General features: G+C 47.2%; 2 protein-coding genes across 8 annotated transcripts in view; both read right to left on the minus strand.

Moving 5' to 3' along the window:
• The window catches only part of LOC142566702 (uncharacterized), a 38,645-nt gene extending 16,844 nt beyond the window's left edge, over positions 1 to 21,801 (minus strand). Inside the window, exons 1-2 of the mRNA XM_075677542.1 lie at positions 20,537 to 21,801; positions 1,620 to 1,913 (exon numbers count right to left, since the gene is read on the minus strand). The gene's annotated coding sequence lies outside the window, so the exon portion shown is untranslated. The remainder of the gene's footprint in view (positions 1 to 1,619; positions 1,914 to 20,536) is intronic.
• An 89-nt stretch (positions 21,802 to 21,890) lies between these two features.
• LOC142566701 (cytochrome P450 3A4-like) overlaps positions 21,891 to 24,238 on the minus strand; it is a 139,034-nt gene continuing 136,686 nt past the window's right edge. For all 7 annotated transcript variants that reach the window (XM_075677537.1, XM_075677534.1, XM_075677539.1 and 4 more), the window contains one exon: positions 21,891 to 23,210. In XM_075677537.1, the coding sequence (XP_075533652.1) occupies positions 22,245 to 23,210 (966 nt within the window). In that variant the 3' untranslated portion in view covers positions 21,891 to 22,244. The remainder of the gene's footprint in view (positions 23,211 to 24,238) is intronic.

Below are 24,238 nucleotides of genomic sequence, written 5' to 3' on the forward strand. Positions count from 1 at the left end.
TCTCCCCACGGGTTGCCATATTAGCCAACTGAGTAAAGTTGAATGTAAGGATTGTGTCAAGAAAATCTTTGGCTGGCCGGTTTTGTGCCTCTAGATTTGCCCAGTTAATGTCCGGAAAATTAAAATCATCACAGAGCATAAAATTCGCAGACAGGAAGCGTGAGTAAAGATTCGCTAGTACAGAATTTAGTTCATGGTTGAAAGAAACATCACAATCAGGAGCGTGATAACAAGCAATAATCACAGTCATACTTGGCCGAAGTGATTTATTTACGCACAAAATTTCATGTTGACAGTTCAATTTGGTGAGATATGAAGGAACACTTTCTTTTACAAAAATCAAAATGCAGCCTCCCCTGCGCCCCAACCTGTCAAGCCTGTGAACAGCGTATGTCTGGCTATCATTTATTAGGTCGTGGTCAACAATATTTGGATGCAGCCAAGATTCCGTAAGTATAGCGAGATCAGTATTGTTGTCTTTAACAATAGATTCTAGGGCGCCTTTCTTAGGCAGGTAACTACGCATGTTCGCGAGCAAGACCGACATATTCTGATAAAGAGGGACAGTAATCGAGGCGAGGCCGGTCTGAGGGGGAGAAGAGGGACGCGCATGCCTGGAGAGACGCAGTGACCGCTATGCCCTCAGTTCAACTATACAATCAGATCCAGCATTGTACGTGAATTGATTGCCATCAAGCAGCAGCTTGTCAAAGCGAAGATTAAATGATCTGCCACTCTGCTGTCCATGAAGATAAAGTTTCCTTCGCGCCTGTCGAACTCTGGCTGAGTAGCAATCGCGAATCGAAAAATTCGTGCCCTTGAGCTTAGAACTGAGCACGTGCTGGGGGGCGAGTTGGTTATGCATGGTTAGAAAGAAGGCACCAAATATTTGGCGCCTTCTTTACAATTGAGCTTAGAAGCCACTGCAAGAATTCTTGATTTATCTTTAAATCTTGCATATTTTACAGAAATAGGCCTAGCTTTGTCTTGCTGGTAACGACCAAGTCGGTGTGCACGCTACAAGTCGTCTGTACTTACGGATAAACCGAGTTTCTCGAAGCAGAATGATACTATTTTTGTCTGGGACTCAAGCCAAGTGTCACCCTTTGTGTGTTGAGTTCCACAAAAAAGTAAGTTTGAACGACGCAGGCGATTTTATGCATCATCGCATTTTTCGGTAAGAACTTTGACTTCAGTGGAAAGTTTTGCAAGGCTACCATTGACGTCCGCCTTTCAACCTATTTCGTTTGACTGAGTCGACTGGACAATCTTCTCTAGGGCATCAACGCGAGCCAAAAGGCTGGTCACGGGGTCTCGATACTATTCTGTGATGCTCGTATTAAAGATAGTTCGGAGAGAACAGAGCTTTGCGATGTTTCTATGCGAGATATGGCCTTTGTTATAGTTTCAAAGGACGGCGGTGAAACGTCATTTGGTCCTGGGTTTAATTCTACATCTCCCAACAGCATCAGGAGCAGAATAAATGTTTTAGCATTGATGTATAGAGATAACATTTCACACAACAGCCCACAAGTTCCAATAACACAATGGGGCCACGACACCGCAAGAAAACAGCCATTTCCAGAGCGGACACAAGCCGAGTTCGGAAGGTAACTGACCTGCGTTAAGAAGGGGATTTTTGTGACCACTGTCGTCGCGGTTGCGTGTCCCAACTGGCCCCAGTCCGGTGGTGGAATATGTAGTCGATGCGGCTGTCCCTCGTGCATAGTTGCTAGATGTTGCCAGACGAAAAATCGGACTGTGGCAAGGAACGGCTTGTGTGAGGTGACTTCCGAAGAATCATTCAGGGCCATGGGTGGCATTCGGGCGGGTGCGCTATGGTGATAAGCCAGAGACGTGTTGCTGCCGTGGAAGCTCAGCCGAAGCGACAATACGAGCCACAGGACGGGAACCTGCGTCAAGAAGGGGATTTTCGTGACCACTGTCGTTGCGGTGGCGCGCGCATGGGAAATAAAGCGGGAGAAAAAGTCAATGGTTCAAATACTGGTGCAAGCAAAATTAAAAGGTGAAAGTGAACGTTGGTTGTCAGAAATACGTGAGAAAAAGAAGGCCGCACAGAGAATATTTTGGAATCACATAAAATTATTAGGCAGGAAGTCAACAACAATACAACAACATATTCCAGACGAAGATGAAAACATACTGGAAGGAGAAGCGGCAATAAATTAAATCCGAAAACTAACAGCCGAATATTTCCAAGGCAGGGACGAAGTTGTATTTGAAGAAAAAAAAGAGCATGAAAGAGACCCAGGTAGAAAAGGAGCTGGGGCTGACATATTTCAACTGGAAGAAAGCCGAAGATAAAATTTGTAAGCACAAAGCCACAGGGCTAGACGAGGTTCCCGTTAGAATGATTAATGAACTAGGACCGAAAAGTAAGGAAGCTCTGGTGAAAGCAGTAGAAGAAACTTTAAAAGATAGACGAATACGAGACAGTTGGCGACAAAGTAGAATGAATTGAATTTATAAAGGTGAGGGGAAGAAAGATAGAATTCACTCGTATAGACCGATGACCATTACATCGGTAATATACAGGCAAACAATGCAGGCATTCAAATTAAAGCTTCAAGCATGGGAAGAGAATAACGACATTTTGGGGAAAACTTCAGAATGGCTTCAGAATTGCTAGGCGTTTAGATGATAACTCATTTGTTCTTACTACGTGTATTTAAATATCAAAAGTAGAAAGCAGACCATTATATGTAGCCTTTTTAGACATTACAAAAGCCTATGTCAACGTAGACCGAAAGATTTTGTGGGATATTCTGGAAGGGGGAGGCTTAGGTGACGATTGTCTACAGCTTTTCAGAGATATTTACCTAGAAAATACCGTTTGCGCTGAATGGGAAGGGATGAGGAGCGAGGAGAAAGTTCATATCAACAAGGGACTGAGACAGGGGTGCCCTTTATCCCCACTGCTGTTTATGTTGTACATGGTGCGGATGGAGATGGCGCTAGGAGGAAGTAATATCGGCTTTAATCTCTCACACAAACAGGCAGGTACAGTAGTGGGGCAGCAGCTTCCAGGTTTATTTTATGCGGAGGACATTGTGTTGCTAGCTAACAATCAAGGTGATTTGCAACGTCTGGCTAATATCTGTGGACAGGAAGGCCACAATTTGGGTTTGAAATTTAGTGTTAGAAAATGAGGTATTATGGTATTCAATGAAAACAATGAACATACAGTGGCGATATAGGGCCAGGAAATACCTCGGGTAAGAGAATATAAATACTTCGGTATTTGGATAAACAAAGGCAGTAGATATATGGATGCACAGAAAAAAAGAATCAGAGTGAAAGATAAGGGAAATGCAGCCATTAGAAAACACAGAGTGCTAGGGGGATACAATAGGTACGAGGTGCTCCAATGTATGTGAAAACGTGTAATGGTTCTAGGACTTACTTTTCGAAATGCGGTCGTTTGCGTTAAATCAGGGGTACAATCAGTACTCGATGGGAACCAAAGGTCAGTGGGTCGCCTCGCATTGGGCGCTCACGGGAAGACGACAAATGAAGCTGTGCAGGGTGATATCGGCTGGATTAATATTGAAGTGAGGGAAGCTCGCAGTTAAATTGAGTATCAAGAATGACTGAGGAATATGGAAGAAAGCAAATGGGCTGGGAGAGTGTTGAGGTATCTGTACAGGATAACATTGATTTCCAGTGGAGGAAACGAACTAGGAAGCTTACCAGCAAGTGTGTGGCCTGTAGGGTTGGTAACACAGCAACAAAGAACGTCAAACCGAAATTCAGAGAGGCTGAAATAATCTCATGGGTGGCGGCAATGGAAAAGAAACCTGCCATGAGTAACTACTTAAGCAGTAAAAACGAAATCAGGAAAGAAGCAATTTATGATAGCTCAAAGGGAAGCTCACTACTTTTCGAAGGGAGATCGGGATGCCTCAGAACACGTAATTATGAAGCGAGATATACGAAGGAAGAAGAAGAAGCTTGGTTCGGTAAAGCTACAGAAACTATGCAGAATGTTTTATTTGAATGTGAAGACGTCTACCCAGCGGTCGATTTAGGCACCACTGGCCTCCTTGGTGCCCTTGGGTTCAGCGAGCGCAGTGGAAAAGTAAACATGTCCGCAATAGGGATTAGTAAGAGGCGATTGGAGGATTGGTGGAAGAAATCTAGGGAAACGACAAAAAACGGAGAAGCACGAAAGCGTAGTTCACAATATGGGATCAGAAAATTTGGTTGTGGGAGTTCATCGTGTTTTTTCTTCTTTTCTTATTGTTTTACCTAAGTAAAACATTAGACAATGTAATAGCAAGAGCTTGGTGGCACAACCCACCGCCCAATTCCAAAGGGGACGCTCATAACATCCATCCATCCGTCTGGGGTGAGCGTGCGAATGTAACTGCACCCCTGGGAGAGCATCCTCCGTCGCCGTCTCTCTCGCTTCGCAATCGACTGTCGCCACAACCGCTGCCGCTTGACGTCAGCGACGCGACACCTGTAATTCTGTCTGCACGCCTCTCGTTCCCTTCTCCACCTGCCGCTCGCTCGTTGAAGGTCGCGTGCTTTTCTGTCTGCTTGTCAAGCACGGAGGAAGGAAACTGAGGTAAGAAACTAAGGAGAGGCCCTACCCCCTCCGCGTGCTGGGAGAAAAGTGTGGAGGAAGTGACGTTGCAGGTCCTCTTCTTTTTTGCTGATTTTTTATTTTTTTTTTTGCCGTAGAGGCCACGCCTTTCGGGCCACAGTGGCGGCTGTTTTGGTTTTGTGCGCTCACACGTGTTGCTCCGTAGGTTTCGTACCGTGGCAAAGGCGCCGTGCGGGCAGGTTTGCGTTGGTCTCCGTGTTTTGTTGCGCTGCGTTATCTGGACCGTGCTCTACCGGATGTTGCTGTGGCCAGGTGGGACCGGAGGAACTAAAGTTCGTGAAATGAACGCGCATGCCATGCTGCACGCAATGTACCGCGCCACGGCAATGGCAACGGACGAAGGAATATCCGCGGGAAATTTTGCCCTCCTTGGCGAAATCATGCTAATCTGCTACCGATTGTGTATTATTACTGCGGAGCGCGCGCGGCCGAGCAGCACGGTTGCGTGCAGCGCGGCGTGGTTTCGTGAGCGATGTAAACAAGAGCGGAGAGCTGGCCCTATAGGCGGAGCAACGCCATGAACAACGCCAACTTCCGGCTTCACTTTAGCTTCACAAAGAGTGACGTCAGGGCCTCTCCTCAGTTTCCTTCCTCCGGGTTGTCAAGGCTTGTGCCTCACGTGACGTGACGCGAGCTTCGTCAAGCAGCGCCGGCTGGCTCCCTGCTGCCCTTCTCGAGCGCGGCGCGCTGCGACTCACGCGTTGAATGCGTTATAACACTCGGTTTCTTGGCTTTTCTTTCGCTTGAAAAGCAATTTAGACTCCCTGTTGTGTTCCGCACTAGTATTAGATAAAAAGCGATTAGCAATTTCACAGGGGAAGCCTGATCGAGTGGGGCCGGGGTATACAGTTGTGAAAGCTGTCGAGCCTACGCAGCATTAAGACGACGTGCGCTACTTGCTTGAAAACGGGCGTCGTTCGACAAAGTTTTTCAACAAGGCCCATGTTAAATACTAGAATAATCTGCCCATTCGTTAAAATAAACTCATATGACAACCGCATTGTGCAACGTTTATTCTGAGTATCCACAATGCTGTAGTCATAATAACATAAAGACAATGCAACAAGTGTGTTCAAAAGGGCACGGTTTGCAAATTAAACGCCAAAGAATGAGTGCTCCGAAATGTAATGCTCCTGTATATCAGATGCAATTCAAATTGCTGCATTAAGTCATACATACAAGGCCGCTCAGATAGGGAGCAAGGATCTGCAAATTTCAAAAACATTCACGTGTCATAACATAAATTAGATACAAAACAATTCTTTAATGCACGATGTGCAGTTATCGGTTCGTCAAATGCGCTCAATCCTTAAACATAATACTACAGCATAATAGGGCTCACATAGTATGCCTAAATTCCTATAGCAGAAAAAAATAAAAGGTCTATATACAGTTAAATATGATAGCTCTCGAATGTACAGGTGCCCCCAGAATAATTCGGAACGCCGGACACGCAGCTGCTCGTCGGCGCAGCGCGCCGGCGGATAAATACAGGCAAGGTCTGCGCATGCGCAGTCTCCCTAGCGAGCAAGTTTCGCTCCCTAGTGTTTCTAGATTGGCGTTGTCTTGCTCCAAAAAGGTAGCGCTAGGTGCCCTTTAGCATTGTGCAGGGGGGGGCTGGGCGAATGAATGTCTGTAGCGCAGCATGCACCATAATCTATAAATAAAGGCTTGTGGACGCCGTGCAGCGCATTCTCGCCATGGTCTGCATCCCGTGTGGGAGATAATAGCAATGCTTTGCGTGATTACGTGCTAGTGAGGCGGCTTGGCTACAACGACCTCGCTGCCCTATTTTTTCAACCGTGTTAGCCTGTCCTGCGAAGTATTAGTTCTTATTAAATTATCTCCCACTCCGTGGTACTAATGGCTTCGTAAAACGAGGACAATTTCCACTTATACATGACCCCTCTTAAAGGGTGTGTCTGCGATAGTGGCAATAAAAGAGTTTACAAAATGAAATAACGTGGCACGTTCCTCAAGGCCAGTTTCATGCACAGGAGGCCACCTCATTCCTTTTCCTCGTGGGAGGCCGCTCTTCGGGCCACTTGCTCGCATGACCAGCTCTGGCTGGTGGACCGTACTTGCCTAGAGATGTCCGCCAGGGGGCTCCCGGACGTCTAGGGGCCCAACCACATTTAAATAGATCCAGTAAAGTTTTATCCATCCATCCATCCATTCGAAGGGCACTTTAATGAACTCTTCACGACTCCAGTCATTTATTGGCGCACCACATTACGTGGTTCGCATATATTGTGCGCCAATCAATCACGGAAACTGGATCATTGGAAGCGAGTATTCTTACGTATTGATCGCGTGTGGGCGTTTGTTGGTGTAGATATTCATTTTCATACTCATTTTCTTTTGCTCAGAGGGGATATACAATGATAATCAAGGGTAGGCTGTGTGAGCTGAATGAAATAAATATAATAAGGAGAACATAGTAAATAGAAGTAACAGGAAGAACACTGGGTTCATTTTTTCCACAGAAAACAAAAAAGAATCGAAACGTAACTTTCTTTCGTCTAAAGCGCTTGGCATGTTCTGCTATCAACATCTCGCGATGTCCACCTGAAGCGCAGCTTGTAGGCAGCGTGGAATTGACTCGCAGAGCGCATCTACGAAGTCCCTCCTCTCACCAAAGCCCTTCCACTCGCGCGTTATGGCAAGCCAGAGCTCGTCGGCACTTGCCCCTCCAAGATTCAGCTTGGATAAACTTTCCTTCATCGTGCCCCACACGTTCATAACATTGAAGTCTGCACCTTTCGGAGGCAAGTAAAGAACGCGAACACCACATATTTAAGAAGTTTTTCCACAGCTCTGGCCATGTGCACCGGCTCAGGTCTTGTTGGAACAAGTAGCAGCCATCTTTAAATGGCCCGTCAAGAGCGTATGGCAATAGGTGGAAGTCCTGAATTTCGCTGTAAACTTCAGCTGTGAACAATGTGGACAGCCGGATTATCGGACCGAGGCCCTCTTTGCTAATTGCTCCCCAAACGTTGAGGGCAGAGTGGCGGCTGTTGTTAATCTCGGAAACATACTCAGGCTCATATCTACACGAAAAGGAGGCAATGGATAATGGTCTTTTCAGATGAAAGACCTCTTGCGCGTCCGAAGAATTTGTGCTTAAAAGATCAGAATGAAAAGGAAAATACCTGCAGTTGTATGGTCTCCATACCCGGCGCTCTTAATCCCATCTAGATGAAAATGTCGATTCATCTGAGAATATGACTTCCTTCCATTCTTCACAGTGTCCAGCGCTCATATGCCCTGCCAAACTCAAGGCGTCGGCGTTTTTGGCACTCCGTAATGTGTGGCTTTTGTGCCGCGACAAATCCACGAAGACCAGCCTCTCGCATGCGCCGTCTAATTGTTTCCTCACTGGCCTGCAGGTTGAGGGCTGTCTTGATCTGGCGGGCGCTCTAAAAAGGATCGGCAACGGCTGCAGTAACAATCAGAAGGTCGGACTCTTGCAACATGCATCGGTGTCGTCCCGATCGTGCTGCATCTTTGAGTCGGCCATCTTCATCCCTGTATGCTTGGATTATTCGGTTGACCGCACTTATAGACTTTCCTGTGAGGCGGCATATCTCACGTTGAGGTATATCTTGTGAACCGAGCTTAATTATATTTCTCCGCACATTCATCGGCACTTTTTTCGGCATGTTGCCTCGATTGTAATAGGGCGGAATTCGCCTAACTGTCATTGTTTAAGTATGTTCGTATCTCTTTATCAATCGAGCCGCCGATATCATCACGGTTGCATCAGACGCAAACGCCGCCCTTTGCCAGCGCTAGTCACGGTCACCTACCATAAATATTTTGAGTGAATGATAAATACGGCCCAGATGAAAAATGAAAAACAAAGGCGCCCAAGCACCCGACCATGCAGACACGAGCGCTTATGCTCCAACGCGAGTGCGTGCGCAGACACAGCTTGTCACGGACACCATCGGCCCAGCCCCCTTGACAAAACCTAGGGCTACCGTATTGGAGCAACGCAACCCAAACTAGATGCACTAGGGAGCCAACCCTGCTCGCTAGGGAGACCGCGCACGCGCAGACCATGGTACTATTTTTTCCACGGGCGCGCTCCGTCGGCGAGCGGCCGCGTGTGTTGCGTTCCGAATTATTCTGAGAGCGCCTGTACATTGCTTTTAGTTGCCGTCAGCAGCACAGAATACAGATCACACTGGCAAATAAGTCAGAAAAAAGCGATAAGTGGACAAAATTCACAATTATTCATTTACCACCAAAAATTCATAAAATATACAATTTAGCTTTGCAAGAGAGTGAAATACCTCTATTTTTTTTTTCAGTGAAGATACGAGCTTCCCTTTTTTGCGCTCTCTTCTTTTGCAACACGTTCTAGGTCATTCCTCTGGTTACCAAGGGTGCTTAAATGTATGTTAGCCACACAGTTTGCTAGCACACTGGCTGACTGTTAATAAGTATTCCCTTTAATGCACGGCTTTATTTCATCATACTCTGGCAAAGATTCAACGATGAGTCTCCTGACAAGCTTCCTTTGGTCAGAACCGCTGAGGAACCCTGTACAATTTTTTTCTCAGCAAGCTTCTTCACAATCACTTATGCACACATTACAGTAGTGACAACAATGTTGAGGGTAATTTCAAACCCCCTCGATCCAAGTGCGTGATTAATGAATGCAATCATCATCATCATCATCATCATCATCATCATCATCATCATCCGTTTCAGTCTGCTCTCTTGCAGTGACCAAATTTTTCCTGCAACTGTCGCATTTGAGTTTTTTGAATGCTGCATGAGCACAGTATCCACCAACACAGGCAATGACAGCCATGCGGGAGCTTAAACCATTAAGGTGACTCTCGGTAACAGACATCGAAAAAGTGCTCGGCGTTCTGCTCGACGCTTGATTTGAATGTTCTGCAAGTCCTCAGCAGTGATTACGGGCAGAGTGTTCTGCAGACGGATTCGTCCCTCACTTTCATACAGCTGCCGCACAGATATATGGTATTGGCTGCCTGCTAGCTGCCTATATCGCCCAAAGCGGCTCTCCAGGCAGTCTGCCTGTGTGGAATAATGGACGGAGAACTTTTAACTTATAGAAATATGACCGACGTCCGTTCGCTTATGCGCATCAAGAAGACTTCTTTATTTTTGATTAGAAGGTATATGAAAGGGAAGAGAGTAGAGAGAAGGGGAAAGTCATAATACACCGTGCCAAACAGGCATTCTTCAACCCTCACATGCAAGAACCCGCTCCACACCTCGAATACACAACCGCCCCGCCGGTCGCTGTTCGTACATCGCGCCCGCCAGTAATGCACGAAGTTTGAGGGGTTTCAAGTGTCCGGCACCTCTGGGGGGGGGGAGTCCTTCTTGCCACATCGTCGGCGGCCCCAGCGCGGGGGTATGGGGGGCTCGTGCTCGAGAATGGAGGATATACAGCAACCTCCCCCGGATCAGCGAACTATTATTGAGCACTTTGCTCCGCAATCTCCAAGGGATACAGCAGCAGTATCGGTTGCTTCACCTCGGTTCCCCCACTTAATACCAGTTTGCAGGACCACACCCAGCCGTCTCTACCCTTAGATGTTTCCTTAATTCTGGCGGTCTTCCATATGTGGCGTTTCAAGCGTTATTCCCTCAGGAGCACCAAGGCGCCTTTGTTCAGATCACTCGATGTCGTCGGTTGGCACATATGTGCCGATCTGAGCTCCAATAAGTATCTTTCCGCCACCGTCTCCAGAAACCATCGGTCATGACAGTCCGGTACTTCCAGCGTCGGGAGAGGTGCATGCCACCGTCGGGAATTTCTTCCGGCAGCAGGTGGGCAGGAAGGGTTGTCAACTTTCTTCCGACAAGGAAATGCGCTGGTGACAGTGGTTCTGGCTCTTGAGCATCATCATATATGGAAGTCAACGGGCGTGAGGTGATCACGGCCTCCACCTCATAAAGAACGGTGGTCAGTTCTTCGAAACTCAAGTTGCTCCGACCTAACACCTTTCGCAATGCTACTTTCACATATCGCACCATCCTCTCCCAGAATCCGCCCGAACAAGCTACCCGTTCAACAATAAACTTCCATCCGATCTGGTTTTCAGGAAAGTACGACTGCAGTTCATCGACTTGCAATAGCATGAACATGGCCTTTAGATCTCTGGCTGCACGCTTGAATGTGAGCGCGTTGTCCGAATAAGCCGTCGAGCAAATTCCACGGCGTGCCAGCAAGCGTGTAAAGGCCAAGAAGAAGGCTGTAGCTGAGAGGTCGCCGACGAGCTCTCAGCTACAGCTCAGCTCTCGACGAGGTGGATGGCACGTGTCACAGAGCAGGTGAAAATAGCGATGTAGCATTTTTTGTTGTCGCGTGACTGTTCACAAATCAAGGGCTCGGCAAAGTCGATGCCAACGATGTCGAACGGGTAAGCCTTTGTCACTCTGTCAGATGGAAGTGACGCTACTGGCTGCGTAGATGGAGGGCAACTTTGCTGTGACAGACGAGGCACTGCTTGATAACTTTCTTTACGGCCTGAAGTCCTCGGATAATCCAACACGATTCTCGCAGCTGTTCTAGAGTATCGCGTACGCCCGTGTGCAGCATTCTCAAGTGTTCCTTCCGTATGAGCAGTGACGTGAGGAGGTGATTGCCAGGGAGAACAATGGGATGCTTAGTCTCTTCGTTGTTATCACTGAATTGCAAGCGTCCACCAACTCGCATGAGGCCCTCTTTGTTGAAGTACTGGTTGAAAGGCAAAATGGGAGAGCTCTTGTGCAGCGGTCTTCGATTCTTCAGGTTTGAAATGTCGCTGAACTCATCTTCTTGAGCTTTAGCCAACCAGTATTTTTCGGCGCCGATTACTTCTTCAGCTCGTAATGGGCCGATCGTCTTTCCTTCTTTGTTGTGGCAGCTGTCGACAAAGAGGCGGACCCACCCGGTTAGTCGCACGACTCTGCTGAATGAACTATAATTGTCAACCTTGAAAATTGTCATAGATGACGATGATACTATGGGCATCACCGTACCTTTTGCTCTTCCACTTGGCGTTCCCCAAACTTCGAGCTCGGCTCACTTATCGTTGGCGAACGCGTGCCGTCCTCCTGAAGCTAACGGGGTCCTTTCCACCACAATTGGCTTTGCCGCAGGGCTGGTGGGAGAATGCCGCCCGTGATCAGGTCAACGGGGTTGTCTGAACGTGGGCGCTGTTTCCAATCCCTGGGATCTGTCCGCGCTTGCAACGCTGAGACTTGATTTGCCATCAAGGGCTTCCATCTGGCGGCGTTTCCCTTCATCCAGTACATAGCTACTGTAGAGTCATTCCAGAAGATGGTAGCAACGTTCTTCAGAGCCAAGGCCTTGGGAACGTTGTGGCATAGTCGCGCGCCAACATGAGCTCCCATCAGCACCAATCCGGGTAGCGAGAGGCGTTTCAAAGGGCCACTCTTGATTTGGCCATGACAAAGCTGACATTTATTAGTCCGAACGGAGACTTGGTCACGATATATGCGACAGCACCATAGGCCATCGGGCGTGCGTCACAGAAAATATGCACCGCTTTCTCCGTGTCACCGTTTCTAAAGTCTGCCGCTATCAGTCTTGGAATAGACACTCCTTCAATGCCTGGAAGCTCCTTACACCAGCAGTCCCACTCAGGCAACGATGTTCCATGCAACGGATCGTCCCAACCAATTCCAAATTGCCGCAACTGCTGGAACATTACCTTTACACATAATGTTGTGGGAGCAATAAATCCAAAAGGGTCGAAAATTCTTACCGAGACCTGCAGCACAAATCTCTTGTCGGCTCTTGCGGAGAGGATGTCGATGAGTGAATTTAGGTTGTATTCAAAGTGGTCAGTCTGAGCATTCCAACCTAATCCCAATGCCTTTGTACCTGCAGCATGTCCAGCATCAGCGTTCGTTTTTTCCGCATTGCCATTCTCTAAGAAGTTGACGATATGCAGTCGTTCGACATCCGCTTGTGTAGCCGAAGCTTGATGTGGGCGAGTTGGTTTTGCATGCTTGAAGAAAAGCGCGCTACAAAGACACGTAGTAAAAGAAGAACATACACGACGGACAAGGCGCTACTTCCAACTACATGTTTTTTGAAGAAACAGGCTTTTAAATAGATACAACCTAGAATGGCCCATTGTGACATCCCGACTTCCCTATCTCATTAGTAATGCTATCTCTTTTTCGGTAAGCCTCACTGAAGGGCAGCTAATGCACGTGCCCACGGCCTTTGCAATGTAGAAAGCTTCTAATATCTCCCGTTGTAGTCTATCTCTAGACCGTGCCAGAAACCTGGTGTCACAAAGATACGGGTGACAATTGTGACGTTCACAGCGTTCTGCCAGATGCCCCCCCCCGCATTGTTATTTACGGCCCAATTGTGCTCACGCGCCCTTTCATTAAAACACCGTCCGGTTTGACCGATATAAACCTGTGGGCAACTTAGCGGTATCTCATATACGACATTACTTTTGCAAGCCGTGTACTGCGCTGCATGTTTCTTAACGCATGGTTCGGGTTTCGCCATTGTCAGCATAGGGCGTATCTTGGCTAACTTACACGGTGCACTGAAGAGAAGATTAACACTGTGCCTTTGCCCTACCTTCTTGCATGTGCTCTCTTCCTATCAAATGACTTTTTTGTGTTAGTGCCCTCTCTTGCCTGTTTGATCTTTTGAAGAAGCCTATCGCAGACGCTAGAGATCAAGAGTGAAGAGAAACCGGCTAGGCGTAGCCTTGAAACCTGGTTATTGAAACTGCTTTCTACTTTGTGATTGCAAGACTTATTTAGAGCTTCTTTTAGACAGTCATTGCAACTGCTCTTTTTACTAGCTTGGAGTGCGCAGTGTCATATGAAATTAGCTGCTAGTTCACCCTCGGCTGGTATTCGAAACAGACATGCGGGTTCATTAGAGTGAGATTGAGGTCCAGAGAACGAATGCTGTTATCACAAGGCCTTTCGCACGTGAAGTTTAGAGCCTCCAATGCATGTCTAAATGTGTTAATTATAGATTCTATAGTGTCACCTAGCCTAGACCCTGGAACCTCGTTAACAACCACCAGGTAGTCATCGACGTACCTCATTATAGAAGGAGCACATGACTCAACCAAAATGCTATTTACACACTTGTCAAAGGCACTGAGAAAGATGTCTGAAAGAATGGGAGCGAGCGTTCATCAAAAGCAAATACCCTTGCGTTGTATATACTGTTGGTTTTTGAACTAACGACAGTGGAATAAAGACAAAAGCTGAACAATTCTAAAAACTGGCCACTATTCACTCCGCTTGCACAATTGAACCTAACTTCACCAAATTCTTCGATTTTCTTCCTAATGGCACTGAGCACTCCGCCATGAGGAATCGCATAATACAGATCTTCAAGGTCCAGTGAAAACGCGTACACATTGCTCCAAGTTCCTTGTCTTAAAGTCAGCACGACTTCTCTAGAGCTCCGCACAAGGAAAGGGTAGTCTAGGGGTAACTGGCATAAATGGCGCTTCATGTAGTGCCCTACTTGCATCTGCCATGCCTTGTTCTCTGAGACAATAGCCTTAAATAGGCAATCAGGCTTGTGGGCCTTGCCGGAGAAAAATATTTCCAAAATGCCTACCTCAGCCCTGTTCGTCGCCTTCCGAAGAGCATCCAGGTTGAAGTTCTCAAGCAGCTTGATCGCTTTGGCTTTTTGTTTTTTGTGGTTGAACTCCAACGCCTTTAAATCCTTCTCAATCGTGCTGATGGCCCTCTCTCCATAGGCGCCCTTGGAAAGGATGACGGACCCATCCTCTGTGTCCGCCTGTACCGCGACGAGGTCATTTTGCCGTAGGAAGCCAGTTATCTTCTTGAAGGGTGGGCTAGCGGTGGTTTTCGAACGCACGGTCCGAAGAAGAGTATCCACCGCGTCACTCGTAACTCGGTCCCGCTCTGCCTCGCCAGCACAGTTTCCTATTCGCCGGGCAGTATCGAGCAGCGGGTGCTTCTTGGACGGCGGCTCAAAGTTGTATTTCGTTCCCCTTTGAAGTAGACTCGTAACGTCGTTTGGGAGCACAACATCACCGAGTAGATCTTCTCTTCAGTGCACCGTGTAAATTGGCCAAGATATGCCCTATGCTGACAAAGGAAAAACCCGAACCATGCGTTAAGAAACATGCAGCGCAGTACACGACTTGCAAAAGTAATGTCGTATATGAGATGCCCCCAATTTGTCAACAGGTTTATATCGGTCAAACAGGACGGTGTTTTAATGAAAGGGCGCGTGAACGCAATTGGGCCGTAAATAACAGTGCGGAGGGCCATCTGGCAGAACACTGTAAACGTCACAATTGCCGCCCGTATCTTCGTGACACCAGGTGAGCTTTCTACATTGCAAAGGCCGAGGGCACGTGCATTAGCTGCCCTTCAGTGAGGCTTACCGAAAAAGAGATAGCATGTCTAACGAGATAGGGAGGTCGGGATGTCACGATGGGCTATTCTAGGTTGTATCTATTTAATAGCCTGTTTCCTCAAAAAAAAACACATTTAGTTGGAAGTAGCGCCTTGTCCGTCGTGCATTCTCCTCTTTTAGTCTCTTTTAGTCCGTGTCTTCGTAGCGCTCTTTTCTTCAACTTGTGTAGCCGCATCCCTGCTTGAGACAATATATCTTTTGATTCCTGGCACAAGAATTTACCCTTGTCAAGGCTGTCAACTTCAGTTACAACGTAGTCCACGTAAAGATGCTTGCGCAGGATAGCCGTAATTTCAGCATATCGTTCCGGAAGGCCTTCAAGGTGATGCTGCAACGTTGCCGCCAAGAGAAATGGACTCGACGTGACACCGACAAGCGAGTCTTCCGATAGGTCACCGCAGCTGGAAGTTCTTAACGTTTCTTTGGCGTCATAGCGTACCAGAGGAACTGCACACTGTTCCGATCGTCCTCTGATAGGGATATGTGGAGAAAGGCCTTTTCAATATCCGCAACGATGGCCATGTATTAAGTGCGGAAATTGATCAGCAGATAAATGAGCTCTGGGTTTAGGTTTGGGCCACATTCCAAAACATTGTGAGAGGCGATTTTTGGCACTTGATGATGCATCGAATACTACCCTCAGGTTTGTCGTCTGGCTTTCGTGACGAATAACTACTTGACGTGGCATATAGCACACCGGATCTTCCGGCGTGCCGTAATCCTTGCTGGCTGGCTCTGCATGGCCATTTTCTATGTAGTCTCTTATGCAGACGTCGTATTCCCTAATCAACGAATCTCTTTCCAAGAGGCGCGTTGTCTGCGCTTTAAGACGCCTTGCTGCGCACTAGTAGTTCTCGTCAGGCTCCTAAACCATCTAATTCCAAGGGAACGACATATTATAGCGGCCATTCGTAACGTTTATGGTTTCCTTATAGTGCTGAAGCACCACGTCCTCGTGACGAACTGGCTCATGTTCCTTGATAACGATGTGATCGAGCTCCCAGAAAGACTTTAGCTGTGCTGATATTTTCTTGTCAATTTGTTCACTCACTCCAATCCGCATCCCCCCGGCAGCCGAGGAGCAGACTCCTGCGGACTTCCTTGCGCCGACCTGGCCCTGGATTGTACATCCTAATACAGTCTCCATTGCCATCAATTTGGAACTGAGACGCTTAGTGGATCCAGTGACAATTTCCCACTAATGATCAGCGCCTAGCAAAAGGTCACTATTTTCACTTTCGCCGCCCTGCGAGGCGTCTGCGACTCGGAAGTGAAATCTTGAAAGTTGAAGTAGAACAGAATTTGATGGAGCAGCCATGATACCTGCACCGATGCAAGGAACTTCCAGCCAATCCACTCGCACCCCTTTTCCGTCGTACTGGCTTCTGAGCCACAACTCCACTCGGCGCGTTTTTGTGCGTGTTATGATAGTTCACCAAAGGCAAATATTTAAGGCTCCTCTTCCCCAAGCCCCTTTAACTACAGCTTTTCTGATACGTTGCGATGAATGAAGGTTCGCTGACTGCCACCATCGAGGAGAAGCCTGACAAGTGTACGTTCATGTGGGCCCTCTGTACAAGCTCCCGCTGTCGGTAGGAGAAACTGCTGCACTCCAGTGGACATCGTTATCTCCCGTGCTTAATGAGGACTCCAACGCCGTGGCTTGCTCAATCACCGGTGACGAAGATGCATCCCCTTCATCAGTTTTGCGGTGTCTTCTAAAATCAAGGTCGCACATTGTCGTTAAGTGTCTGCCCTTGCAATGCGCACACATGAGCTACTTAGTTTTACGGCATTCTCTTGCTGCGTGCCCCCTTGTTGAGCACCGGAAACACCGATTGTCACGCTTCGGCACCTCTCTCTTATCCGCCACAGACATCTTTGCGTTGCAGTTGCTGGTCTCATGACTGTTCGAATTACAAAATAGACATCCTGTGCTATCCTTGATCGCGGTGTGCAGTGCCGCTGCAGTAGGCATGTTCGCCGCTGTAATGTTGCTGTTGCACCTTTCCTTTACCAATTCGGAACTGTTGTCTCTCGGAGCTTCGGCCTGCTGTATGACCTCCCACGTCGCAACCTCTTTTCTCAAAAAACGCAGGAGCTGCTCCAGTTCACTTCCTTCACTCGTAGCCTCGTTTTTTCGTTGGTATTCCAGACGAAGGTCGGCAAGCACCGCTTTCTTTACTACGGTCAGTAGCAAAGTTCCATAAGTGCCAACCCTCACGCCTAAAGAAGTGAGGCTGCGTACACCTGTCTCTACTTCGTCGACGAGGCTGCGCAGTTGACCGATATACTCTGAGTCAGGCACTAGCTTGACGTTAAGTAGCCGTGACATATGGTCTTCTATAATTATTTTCTTTCTGCCGAACCTCTCCTTTAATCGCGAGAGGGCCACATCATAGTTGCCTTCCGATAAGTTGTCCTGCTACCGCAGCCGCCGCCTTTCCTGTCAAGTAGCGGTTGAGGTACTTGAATTTGTGTACGTTTGAGAGGTTCTGGTTAGCGTTGATAGCCGACTCAAACTCACTCCGGAACCCTTACCACCCTCGAAGCTCCCCGTTGAATTTGTTGATTTCGAGTTTTGGCAACTTTACGGTGGCGCGTATTTGCGAATCGTTTGTGCTAGATTCTTTTTGTCCTGAGGAGTTTAGTGCGCGATCTGTTGAAGCATTTGTGCAGCTAAAGTCGCGTAGCATGCGTTGTACCTTTGTTTTTACAACGCTCATCTTTTCTCTGTACATTTCGGAGCATGCAACTTCCTCTTCGAAAGCTTCATCTTCAACGCCTTTTTCTATCTCCCGATCTAGCACTTTCAGTGAGTCCTCTTTAAGAGAAAGAATATTTATCTTTTCATCCAGCTCACCGATTTATGCGCTGCCTACCATGGTGGGTGCTTCGTTGAGCAGCTTGGTTGTAGGTGTTCTCACCGTGGTCCTTCTTTGCTTCATTCTGTCGATCTCCATCTTTTGACGTCCCTATTCCCGAGTTTCGGCACCAAAATGTTGTGGAATAAGAGACGGAGAACTTTTAACTTATGGAAAAATGACAGACGTTCTTTCGCTTCGAGCGCATCAACAAGACTCCTTTATTTTTCGCTAGAAGATGTGGGAAAGGGAAGAGAGAAGGGGAAAGTCATACTACACCGGGCAAACAGGCATTCTTGCATCCCGCACGTGCATGAACCCGCTCCGCACCTCGAAGGCACCACCGCACCGCCGGTCGCTGTTCGTAGATCGCGCCCGCCAGTAATGCGCGCAGTTTGAGGGGTATCAAGTGTCCGGCGCATGTGGGGGGGGGGATTTGGCTCGAGAATAAAGGATATACAACAGTCTGAATTTTTCCAAGCAAGGCGTACCTTTGGCCAAGTTTCTGCAAGCAGTATTTTGCCAACTCCGAAAGAGAGTACACAGACAGCCTCAATGCAGTTTGTGTTTCTTTCGTAATTGCTCCAGAATCATGCTTAAGGAATTCCAAACATCCAGCCACGTTATCATGGCATTAAGGAAAAGAATTCTTGGATCATTTTCAGCTTGTCAGACTGGTTGCTCAAATATGTTATGGTGGTGGATGCCTTTGAAAGGCGTTTTTACGTTAGCAATGCTCCACCATCTAACAATAATCATGATGAAATCTGCTGTAGATTCTGCATGATATAAAGCTGGTGCATTTTTGTTGCCTCTCAGGCCTTCTGCTACAAACGTATTGAAAACCTGTAACGCCAGCTTCACATTTTGGGGCTCCAAACTGCTTGGATTGAGTGCCCTTAAGGTTAATACATACCCCGTCTTCAAAATTTCTGTTGCTTCTTGCTTGTGCAGCTCTCTTACATCTTTGAATGATGCCCAATGGATGAAATCTGGATGTACGCTGGTTTTCGAAAGGTCAAAATGAGGGTAAACCAAGCATGTGACTGGATTTCTTTATTTATCCAATTATTTGGTATACTCTTCAAGAGGTGCCCAGCATCAACTACGTAAAAAAGTGGTCGTGAATGATCTGTTGGATGTCGGTAAACAATTCCAAATTTATGCGGTTGTGAAAACATCATCATGGTCTTTCTGTTAATCAAATTGTTGTCGGAGACAACTGCCACAACTTTGTAATCTGTATCCTCCAAGCGCAGTACGACTTTCTTTAGAATGTTATGAAGCTGGTCAGCATTCAGTGTCTTTACGGGAAGGATATGTGCCACTTCTTTAAATGAACTAATGGGACTCTGCGTCATGAATACATGAGCTGATGTTGCAGCTTCACATGAATTGACCGTCGCACCACAAATGCTGCCGCCCTTGTAATCAAGGCATGGCTGGATGTGTGTTTCGTCCAGTATCAGGATCACATGGTATTCATGGGGTTTCAGCTGCTTGAACCTGTGGGCGACATATTGCAGAAATATACTCTCTGAGGCCTCTGCTTCAGGAGACAATTAAAAGGAGGAGCATACCTAACGTATAGTGCTTAGATGAGGCAAGGTCAGTTTGCTCGGGCTCCATGAAAACCTGTAAGCATAAGCTGAAATCGTGTACAAAATGCGCGCGTACCCCATCAGCTGTGCGCTATACTCTATCCGATTTGAACTAAGCAACAATAGTTGGTCCTTCAAAAACTTTACAATCTCTTTTTTGTGGTGTGCTAAATTACCTTCAGCTTTCCCAAGAAGTTCATTTATGACAGCCAACAAGTGCTGGCAACTTTGGTTTTCATTAAAAAGCATGTGCAGTTTTTCCAAAATAAACAGCAATGAACTCATTTCATTAACACTTTCAGGCACAACGCTGTTCCCAAGCCTCTTAACTGAAGCGCCTTGAAAGCATGCACTAACTTGGAGGTCCTCAAACACAGTCACAGAGGCTTTTAGGAACGGTTCATTTTGGTTTACAATGTTGAGGAACATTACACAGTTGCTCACATATATGACTGTCCAAGGTTCTGGCACTGAAACTACTTGAAGACATACTTTCATGTCTTGAAATGTTGAAAAACAGTTCTTTCACTTTTCCTCTGTATATGAAGCAAGGGAATCCTCAAGGGCATGAGAAAGCTGAGAGGCTTCTCCCCGGCTCCTTTCGACATCCGGCGCCTCTCTTGATGTCTGTTGTACCTTCGAAAGGTACAAAGGACAGCCCGCAAATATAGTCGGTAGCGATCCCGGTTGCAAACGGGGCACGAGCAATGACACTTCTATCACCTTCCCCGTTCTCGAGTCGGTGTATGCCACCATATTCTCGATGTATTTCGGTGCGAAATGATCAGCGCATACCTATAGAGATAAAATTCTGCGTTTCAGAAAAACATTCGCTTGCACACAGAAAGGAAGCGATAATAACTACAGCGATGTCAGGAATGAGATAAATCCACAACACTTCTTATCGTTTGCTGACTGTACGAGCATGAATGACATTCTCTTGCATACAAGAATTCGTGCTAAGGAAAAAATAGCAGCATAACTACAATCGATATAAAAGATTTACCTTAGTATATGCAGTTGGTGAGAAATCTTTTAGGGGAATGGCTTGCATCCACTTCTTTCGCGTGTCTTCGTCTTTGGGTAAAGAAAAGGCTTGCACATTTTTTCTGGTGTCGTAATTGGCGGTGCATCCCGGCACACAACACTTGTTCGGCATCCTACGCGACACGACGATGTAAACAAATATCCACAGTAGACGCTACGGTCGAATAACAAGCGCAGCACGAGACACAAGAAAGGTACCACACACATAAGAAAGACACCACGCATTCAGTGGCAGCAGCGAAGCCTAACAGCCAAGAGAAGTGACCACGGAGAGAGAGAGCAAGCCGACTGATGTCGCTGCCGCTGCAGCTGCGCTCTTGGCTCAGCCGGTGGGTCGTGACGTCATAATTCTGGGAGCAGGTCTTGACAAGTATATAGGAGGTGTTGTCTCGATACTCTGCGCGCTCGCAGAAGGTCACGTGGAGTTTTGTACCACTTTTTCCTCCTGCCGTCTTTCGCTCAAGTTCCCCGCGCAATGAGTCACCTAAGGGTTTCGCTTTAAAAAGAAAAGACGCTGTAGAGGGGCAGTTACACTGTAGGGCACCGTCTGTCGCTTTCGATGAGTCGTGCACCTTTACTTTGACGTCTTCCACGTAGGAAATAAATACCCCAGAGTCAGCCGAAAGTTTGCTCAAAGGCTGTATGCTACCGGTGTCCTGTAGTCAACGCACGTTATCAGATGCGTAGAGCAACGGCTAGTCGTCGATAAAAGCGCTAGGTCCGGCCACACGAGCTGTTGGACAACCTGAGTAGTCATACTGGAGGCATTATATTGCGCGTTTTACAGTTGTACGCAACAAGATACGATACAACAATTTCCACCCCATGATAGGCATTATCGCGAAAAATGCACTGGTAGGTTACGAGACTCGCGGCGGCCTGCGCTATCTCTTTCTGACTTTTTCCCGCAAAAGTGTCATTTTTTGTACATGAACTTCAAACAGCTTTTGTATAGTTTCTTTTCCCTCACCAGAGCACCTTTTTCGGCATAAAATGCGAGAGTAAAAATTAAGCGAAGACAAATACTGTCATTTGTGCTTGAGCCATTCGTAGTTTCTTTGAAACCAGCCTGCCGAAAACACCGGTATAATGTGGTATGCTAAAGTTCAGGACGACACAGCTTCGGAATACGACGCCAACTAAAACACAAAAGGGTGACACAGCTGTTGCAAGAAATGCAATCCCGCTTTCTTTAACGTTTTTTCTAAATCATGAGGCTCTGAATGAGGTCTTTCGGTTCTGGTTACGGTTTTTCGGACCACTCAGGAAAGACATCAACGAATAAATTGTCACGTAACGCACAAAACACAAGCTTGAGTTATTTTCGTTTTTATTGAAATAAAAAATAGAACTATTCACCCCATAGTGCTTAATGAATATTTATCGGCGTAATGCCTAATCGCCTGCTCACAGAGCTGAAGACAAAGAGTATGCCATCTAATGGCCCAAAAGGGCGACACGGGGCTAAGCGACATGTCATAGTAAAGCGCTTCCGATTAACTTTTACCATCTAAGGTTCATTGACATGCACTCACAGCTCTGTAGACGAGCCTTTCTGTATTCCACCTTTTCGCAACGCTATTTATGTGCGGCCTGAATTCCAGGCACATTCAGACAGTATAACACCACATGTAACACAGGTTTTGTTTGAAAGCCGAGTGAGCAAGTCAAAGGGGGACATCTTCGGCCTTCCTTCGCGTAACTTGAAGCATTATGTTCCGAGCTGGATTCACTGTGACTGCCGGCACAATAAATTCCAAGGGGTCGTCGGTCTCCTTGCATACGCTGAAAACGTACGTCATGACCAGCTTGGCAAGCGCCGTCTTCAGTTCGAGCAACGCGAATCGGCGCCCTATGCACTCGCGAGGTCCCAAGCCGAACGGCACGTAGGCCGCCGGATGCCTTCGTTCTTCTCCACGTACCATACTTGAACCAAATCGATCCGGAATGAACATATGTGCCTCGGGCCATATGTCGGGATTGTGGTGAATGTGCCAGGTGGGCAGGATGACGTGCGCTCCCGCAGGAACAGTGTAGCCCGAAAGTGTCACGTCCTTGTCGCACACCCTCGAAGTGAAGAGGACGAGCGGAGGATAGAGCCGCAGGCACTCGCTGATCACCATGTCCATTCGCTTAAGCTTCTGCACGTCGTCGTAATCGAGCTGCTCAGAGTTCTCCAATAGCTGTGACTTCAGCTCATGGAACAGCTTGTCCTGCTCTTCTGGGTGCCGGGCTAGCTCGTAAAGAAGGAAGGCGAGCGTCGCGGCCGTCGTCTCGAATCCTGCGGCAAGGAAGAGAAAGCAGTTTGCCAGCAGGTGGCTGTCCGTAATTTCAACTTCTCCGCAGTTCCGGCGAGCGGTCTCAGTCTTCGCCTCTAGCATCAACTGAACAATGTCCGCGGTGGTTCGGGTCGTGTCGTTCAACTCGGCGGCGCGGACACTGATGACCTTGCGGAGGCTCTCAGTGATTAGGTGGAACAACCTGCCGTAGCTCAGCAGGGGAAATATCCAAGCGTAGATCTTACGAAGCACGGGAAGGGCCATCGCGGAAGCTATCACCAGTTCGTCCACTTCCAGAAGTATTTTCTGGAGGCGCTTCATGATGGGGTTTCCATGATCCCGTTGGCAGTCAACCTGCAGTCATGTTTGTAAAGACAAATAATGAAAGGTTACCATCGCATTATCACTGCAGCACGTTTGCAATTCCATCACGCTCCATTTACGAAGCCGATGCCTACAGCTGATATTAAGAACGAGATCTTTCCATGGTCTATCGCCAACTTTCTTAACGAAACAAGCACATTGGGAGTGAATTTCTGCCATTACACATATATTTTTTTTCTTTTGACTTTGAACCATTTTTTAAACAAGCTTCAAAAACGTACTCGAATAACTTTACCGCTGGTGAATTACATTTCCAAGAGGAACTGCACGAAGACCCAAAAGCAATCGATTCGCTAACTAAATTATATCGATTAACTTCTTAATTACCTATTTAAGGCATATGTTCGTATTTAAAGGTCGAAAGGAATTGTCATAACCGTTTAGCACCGTGTTTTTACATTTCAAAATGGCCTTGCAGACCGAGATAAGTGCCATTGAGTTCATTACGCACGTTAGGCCACGAAGCACCGCTCGCTCTACAAATGTAGAAGGCCGACGTAAAATCAAGCTGCCGTCATACTTACTCTTTTCCACGAGGTGATCTCGATTGGAGCTCTTAGCAGATCTCCATTGGATGTATAGTAATTTTGCAGCAGGAACGAGGCAAGCCGCTTCATCGCACGGTATGGCGAAGCTTCTCTTTGCGCCAGCCTGCTATATTAACAAGGGAGTTGGACCGCGAGCTGAGCTTTGTGGTCCCACATGCGTAAATGAAGTGAAATTACCGACAAATTTGAGGGCGGGTCTGCAAGCTCATTTTAAAATTTAGAAATACAGAATTAGACGCTTAAGACGATGTCAATTAATTTTTCAATTTAAATGTATGACGATATCCTTCAACTTTTCAGTACAAATGCGTACCGTAATGTTTATAATTAGGAAGGTAATTCAAATAGCCTAATTAGATTGAACGATCGGAAAGCGCGTTTTCTACCCTGGGCCGGCGGAGAGGGGAGATTTCGTTCCGGCCGCGAAGCTCTCTACATCTCAGTAAGGTG

This window comes from Dermacentor variabilis, unplaced genomic scaffold, assembly GCF_050947875.1.
Source record: "Dermacentor variabilis isolate Ectoservices unplaced genomic scaffold, ASM5094787v1 scaffold_13, whole genome shotgun sequence".
In the NCBI taxonomy this organism is placed as follows: domain Eukaryota; kingdom Metazoa; phylum Arthropoda; class Arachnida; order Ixodida; family Ixodidae; genus Dermacentor; species Dermacentor variabilis.